This window comes from Parus major, chromosome 4 (genome assembly GCF_001522545.3).
Source record: "Parus major isolate Abel chromosome 4, Parus_major1.1, whole genome shotgun sequence".
In the NCBI taxonomy this organism is placed as follows: Eukaryota; Metazoa; Chordata; class Aves; order Passeriformes; family Paridae; genus Parus; species Parus major.
In genome coordinates, this window is record NC_031771.1 from 9,635,970 (window position 1) to 9,643,086 (window position 7,117).

The following is a 7,117-nucleotide window of genomic DNA, read 5'->3' on the forward strand; positions in this document are numbered from 1 at the left end:
GAAACACGCAGCAGTGAAGTTGAAAAGGCCTTGAACTTTATGAAAGAATCTGCATGTCCCAACTCCAATTCTGCAAAAATAAGAATGGGTTTGGGGTTGGATTTTTTCTTCAGTAGCTGTTCATCTCATATAGAGACTTAATGGCTATCACAGCTGAATTTGCCCATTTGTGGGAGAAAGAGGGAAAGAAACACTTCCAGTCTAATCCAATCACAAACTGAAACAAAGGAGCAGAGTAAAAGGTGTTCATATGATTACTAAGTTACCTCTGGTTTTAACCCATTCTAGCAGTGTGAGCAAAACCAGCAGCATCCGCTTGTTTCCAGAACAGAAGATGATTCAGCCATGCTACTGGCAAGTGAGAAAGATGTGGAACCAAAAGATAGTGATGGGTATGTGAGAGATAAAGTGTATCTCTCCAAAGACTAATTTCTGATATAAGGTAGAAAGAGGTTTTTGTCAAGTTTCTGGGTTCTGCTTAATTCTGTGCAAAAGCTGTGGACATAGAATATAGTATCCTGTCTGGAAGAGAACTAAGTAAAAAAAAGACTAGCAAAATCCAGCAGAAACATGTCTTGTCTGTTCATTAAGTCATTAATGAATGTGTCTTACATTATGGCTTGAGATGCACTGAAATGCTTGAAGTACATAAGAGTTTTCTGGAATTTTTGTGTTGGTGGGCTGGGGTGTTGCTAAATCAGAGTAGATGTTTTAATTTCTGACATTCTGTGTATCAGTAACCCGTTATGTGTGGTGAAATTAACGGCTGCAAGTTCCTCTGGTTGTGTTCTCTCTAGTGCATGGTCATCAGGTACTCTTAGTTCTCCAAACTGGATGGATGAGTACTTAGAGGTAAGGATCCATGTATTGTCATCATTTCTGTTCTGTGGGAGGGGAATGGGGAAGAGAGGGAACTGCGCAGCTCAGCTGGCCCGTGTGGCATGCTGTGGGCAGCTGGCTCAAAGCACAGCCCTTGCTTTGAAGCTCCAAGTAGCTCATCCCTCCAAGTCATTTCTTGCTGGTGTACCTTGAGGGAGAAACTCTTGTCAAGGTGCCACTGGCAGATCTTTGGGTTCCTCATTGTTCTAGCAGCTACTGACAGATTGCAGCTATTCAAGTTCTATTTGTCTGGTGCCCATAGACCAGCAAACTGGAATTCTTTCCTCCCAATTCCTGTTCTGGCTTTCTTTCTTCATTACCTCTTCACCTGATATGGAATTTTTATGGCTAATACAACTTAATTTGCCTTTTCAAGAGAAAGAGGGGAAGATTTGCCTGCAGCCTAAATCCAGATAGGGAACTGAAACAGGGGAGTAAGGAGGAGGGTTTTAACATGTTTTCTTAAACTGCTACCCTTTCTACCCACCTGCAGTGGGAGCAGAACCAGGAGTACCCACTTCTCTCCACACCAGTGGATGATTCAGTTGTTCTACTGGCCAGTGATGATGATGAAATACTGAGAGATAACAATGGGTATGTGACAGATAATGTGTCTCTCCAAAGTCTGATTTCTAACAGAGTAGCAACAGGTTTTTTGCCAAGATTTTAGGTTCTGTTTAATCCTGTGCAAAAACTTCATACCTGAAATACAGTGGCCTGTATGGAAGAAAACAGCATAAAAAACAAAACAAAACATAAAATCCATCAGAAACTTTTCTGTTCATGGAGACATTATTGGTTGTATCTTACACTATGGTTTGGGATATGTTGAAATATTTGCAGTACATAAAAGTACTTAGAATGGTCGTGTTGCTGGACTGGGCTGTTGCTGGGCTGGGATCTTGCTAGATCAGACTAGGAGATACTTAAGTTCTGCCATTTTTTGTATGAGTAACCCTTGTTGTGTGGTGAAAATAATGACTGTATATTTTTCTTGTTCTGTTCATGCTACCACAAGGCTCTTTGGTCCCCTAGAAAGTGTGGTTTACAAGGATTGCTTCTTATGGGTAAGAATCCCTATGTCATCTTTGCATCTTCTGTGGGAGGGGAATGGGGCAGAGGGGGAGCTATGGGACTTATCTGGATAATGGGCAGCTGGCTTGAAGGACAGCCCTTGCTATGAAGCTCCAATCTGCACATCCTTCCAAGCCATTTTTATTGGTGGTGTGCATCAAGGGAGAAATACTTATCAATATAGCACTACTACATCTTTGGGTTCCTCGTTATTTAGCAGCAATTGACAGATTGAGGATATTTCAAGTCTTCTTTGTCAGCTGCCCATAGAGAAGCAAACTGGAATTCTTTACTCCAAATCCCTGTGGAGCTTTCCTTTCCTCAGCAGCTGTTTATCTAACACCAAGTGTTTGTGGCTATCACAGCTGAACTTGCCTATTTGGGGGAGAAAGAGGGGAAGAAACATTTATAGACCAAATCAAATCATGTTACTGGGGGAGCAGAATGGAGGGTGTGTAGGTGGTTCTTAAACTGCCTCTGTTTTTGCCCTGTTGTAGCAGACGGAGCAAAACCAGCAGCACCCACTTGTTTCCAGAGAAGCAGATAATTCAGCCATGCTACTGGCAAGTGATGAAGAGGAAGGAAGAAACAACAATAGGTGTGTGACAGATAAAGTGTCTCTCTCTAAAGTCTAATTTCTGACATAGGGTAGAAACAGCCTTTTGACAAAGTTTGGGTTCTGCTTGATATTATGCAAAAACAGACATAGAATATAATATCCTGTCTGGAAGAGAAGTACTTTAAAAAAAACAAATCCTACTAAAATCCAACAGAATTTTTTTTTTCTCTATTCATGAAGTCATTAATGAATATGTCTTACATAATTGCTTGAGATGCATTGAAATGCTTGAAGTACATAAGAGTTTTCTGGAATTTTTGTGTTGGTGGGCTGGGGTGTTGCTAAATCAGAGTAGATGTTTTAATTTCTGACATTCTGTGTATCAGTAACCCTTTATGTGTGGTGAAATTAATGGCTGCAAGTTCCTCTGGTTGTGTTCTCTCTAGTGCATGGTCATCAGGTACTCTTAGTTCTCCAAACTGGATGGATGAGTACTTAGAGGTAAGGATCCATGTATTGTCATCATTTCTGTTCTGTGGGAGGGGAATGGGGAAGAGAGGGAACTACTAGCAGCTACTGACAGATTGCAGCTATTCAAGTTCTATTTGTCTGGTGCCCATAGACCAGCAAACTGGAATTCTTTCCTCCCAGTTCCTGTTCATTTTTCTTCTTCTTCTTTACTTCAGTTCATCTAATATGAATTTTCCTGTTTGGGAAAAATTGAGGGAAAGAAACAGAATTCCAAAATCCAGTTTGGAAAATGAAATGGGAGGGGGGAGGAGGGTTTTCAGGTGGTTGTGAAGCTGCCTCTGTTTCTATCCTGTTCCAGCAGTGGGAAGAGAAAAAGCAGCCAGCCTCTTATTTGTTTTCAGTCAGCAGCTCTTTAGCTACTACTTTTAATGTCCTTAACCAAAATTAGAGAGCAATAGCCAAGCATTGATCATCTGATCTGTTGTAATTGCTTGGCTGAGCTGGTACTAGTGTGTAACACCAGGGCTGCACAGAAAAGTCTAATCGTATTTTCTTTTTTCTCTCTTCACATATGCACTGATGCAAGCTTATTGAAGGTGAGTTTACATTTTGAAGTTGATAATGGAATTGTTATAAATATAACCAAATAAATATATTAATAAATATACTGATAATACATTAATCTATTATATATATTAAATATATAAATACATATCATAATAATAAAACTAAATATAGTTTCTCTGTGTCCTTTCCAACCATCTTGAGCAGCAGGGATTGAAACTGCATTTAGCAAAAGGCAAAGAAGAGTGCTAAAGCCTCTGGCCACTGTCCTAAAGAATGGATCCCATCTGTGTCTGATAGCTGCTATCAAACACAGTGGAAAATCCCCACAACAGAAGTTGTAGCTCAATACTTATATAGGAAGGAACTTTAATTTGGTGACATTTTCTGTAATTTTAGCTGATGAGTGCTTGATAATTGTTACATGGACACAGGAGTTGCAGAGATCATTGTTGCATGTGTATTCTGAGAATTAAAAAGCAAACACCTCTTCTCACCCTTTGGGTGTTACCAGGCCATTAACAATTTATCTCCTTTGAACTATATGTGTTACAATTTTTAAGTTACCTTAACACCATAGGACCACAGCAGATCCTGTTAGTAAGAATTGTACAAGGGAGGCTCCCTTTGTAAGGCAGATTTGTTCACAAGTAGTATAACTCTGTGGAATATATGACACTGAGACTCTCTCAGGTAACAGTTCTAGCTGTTTGTAGGGTGAATAGAGCAAATGTTTTGTTTTGGTCTGTAGTGGAACAGTCACAATGTGTGGAACAGTTCAGCCTCAATATTTAGAGAAACTAGCTTGTTTAAGATTGCTTTTAACCCAGCTGGGGCCATTTCAAATAGGAACCATTACAGATCATATATTATCACATTTATAATGATATAACGCATTTAAAGGGTAGTTCCAAGGAGAGAGAGTAATATTAGATCTAACTTATTGAAATCAAATTACAGGGTACGAACAACAAAGAAGCCAGCAGCTGTTGGACAGCTCTGTACTGAGTGATGATGATGAAGATGAAGCAACAGATAATGATGTGTCTGTGACTGATTCATCATCTGAAGAAGGGGATTCATCAGAAGATGAAACTGAAAGTTCAGAGTACGTATGCCTCATGACCTACCAGACATGGAATTTTGCCTTTTGTTTTTCATACGTTTTACCGCTATGGTCTGGCTTACCTTTGAAACCTTCATTTACTCTACTCATCTACTTACTTACTCTTCCAGTGATGACCACATCCCATGCTGCATGATGATCAAATGATACTATTTTTACTTTAGGAGAGGGAGGCAGCCCAAGGCAGATAGAAAGCTTTGCAGGCAACCTTAAAGATGAGTTTGGGGGTATGGCAAGAGAGGGTGATTAGGCACATGCCATAGCTCACAATGCATTACATTTTCTTTTCATGCCAGACTCTAGTAGTGCTGTTAGATAAGGAAATACTTCCATTGGTATTGATGGCACAGACAAATTCTGTGCAGGTTTTAATAAAGCTGGTGTGCTTTGGATTACTGAAGGGCAGAGTAGGAGAGAACTTAATATAAAAAAGGCATATTTTTTCACTTCAATCTCAAGCTTCTCTGTCATTCACCTTCCTGCTCTGTTTAGGTGAGGCTGAAGAGCAGCACTTAACATTGAGCAAAGGGTTCTTCTTGCCAGAGCTGTTTGCAGTAACACTGTAGTGTCAGGTTTGCTCCATTCTAGAACTAATAGAATTAGTAATAGAATATATACTAATAGGATTTCCAGAGGAGAGCTTGATGCTTTAATAACAAAGCTGTTATTGATGACCTGTTGGACATAAATGTTGCCATATAGAGACTGCCCAGTGCTGGAGGCTGCTGATACTTCAGATCCTAGAGCAGGGTGCCCAACTGCATCCTTCTCCCAGTGAAAACCAAGATGTTGTTTCCTTTGAGAGACCCACAGTCATTATTACATACAGCAAACTGAGAGAGTTAAGGATATGCAGGGCTCTCCAAAGGAAATGTGCCATGGTTGCTCAGCACAGTCAGAGATTACATGACATTTTATGCACCAGTGACCCTCAGTGTGTGGTGACATAAACAGCCACATGTTCTTTCTGATTCTGTTCTCTCTAGTGCTTGGCCAGCAGGTATTATTAGGTGCCCAATCTGCATGGATTTTTACCCACAGGTAAGGACCCACCTGTCATCTTTCCAACTCTGTGGGAGGGGAATGGGGAAGAAGGGGAGCTGCACAACCGACCTGGCTGATGTGGGATGCTGTGGGCAGCTGATTTGAAGCACAGAACTTGCTTTGGAGCTCTAAAAGTTACTTCTTGTTGGTATATGTAGAGGGAGAAACTTTTGCCAAGGAGGCACTGCCAGACCTACGTGTTCCTCATTATTCAGCAGCAACTGACACGTTGCAGATTCTCCAAGTCCTATTTGCCTGCTTCCAGTAAAGCAGCAAACTCAAATTCTTTCCTGTTATGATTTTCTTTCTTCCAGATCATGCAAAGTGGACGACTGATTTTGTCAACACTGTGTGGCCATGTTTTCTGCAGTCAGTGCCTCCCTTTTGCCCTTCAGACTGCCAGCTTTTGCCCAACATGCAGGACAGATCTCACTCCACAACAATACCATCCCATTTATATATAAGTACTTGTATTTTTCAAGGCAGTCTCAGATGGATTTTGAGGAATAGGTGGTACAAAGACTTTTTTCTTTTTGTATATAGTTTTTGTTGTATAAGGTTCCATTTTCTCTGAATTTAATTATAAAAAATTTTTAATTGATTTAAATATAAACAAGTCTGCTCCTCTATGTTGGATTCCACTGGTAGACAGATTTCTTTTAACAGATACAAATAAAACCCTTAGTTTTATCAGTCAGAAGTGCTTGTTCTTTTCATCACACTGTAGTCATTGATTTCTGGGTGGAAATGCTGAAGACATGAGCTTTGTAATTCTTGTGATAGTGTGTGTTTTGTAGGGAAAAAACTGCTTGGGGTGTGAGGCCTTCTGTTTCTTAGGACAGACCTAGCAGCATGTTTTGCTGAAAATGTCATTATTTCAGTGCTTTGAAGGTTGAAAGAGTAGCAGGTTGTGCACACATCAAAAGACAACTATTTTCTTTGAGAATAGTTTGTCTGTATCTAGACAGCTTGTTTATGGCCCAAGCTGCCCCTTGTTTTGTCCTTGGTTACAGTGTTCCATTGATGACTGTCAGCTGATGACAGGAGCACTGACAGCTTCTATGAAGCTCCTCCCCTTCTAAAAAGTAAGCTAAAGGACTTTAACATAATTGCTTCAATATAATTGCTTTATTATAACTGCTTCAATATTGCTTCAAAACCAGTGTACTATATTAGTAGTTATAGCTACCTACTGTGCTGTAAATAATTCTGATTAAGTCCTTTTCAAAAATCTTTATCATTATTGCAACCAAATAAAATAAATAAATAATTTTATTTTTATAAATATATTTGCTTTGCCATCCTTAATGCTGCTGGACGAAGTTGTATAAAGGTTTATTTACACCTGTATAATCCTTTGAACATCAACCATTGACCCAAGATTGGACCCCAGACCAGGA

General features: G+C 39.8%; 1 protein-coding gene and 1 long non-coding RNA gene across 2 annotated transcripts; both read left to right on the plus strand.

Annotated features, from left to right (window-relative positions):
• The first annotated feature begins 2,462 nt into the window (after positions 1 to 2,462).
• Positions 2,463 to 4,820, plus strand: LOC107202816 (suppressor protein SRP40-like). The gene is made up of 5 exons (XM_033513592.1): positions 2,463 to 2,551; positions 2,959 to 3,013; positions 3,570 to 3,579; positions 4,508 to 4,655; positions 4,784 to 4,820. Exons 1-5 carry the CDS (start codon positions 2,508 to 2,510, stop codon positions 4,818 to 4,820), a joined length of 294 nt encoding a protein of 97 aa, XP_033369483.1. The 5' UTR covers positions 2,463 to 2,507.
• An 839-nt stretch (positions 4,821 to 5,659) lies between these two features.
• Positions 5,660 to 6,414, plus strand: LOC117244295. The gene is made up of 2 exons (XR_004497107.1): positions 5,660 to 5,714; positions 6,032 to 6,414. It is a non-coding gene; the product is annotated as an uncharacterized LOC117244295 (long non-coding RNA).
• The last annotated feature ends 703 nt before the right edge of the window (positions 6,415 to 7,117 follow it).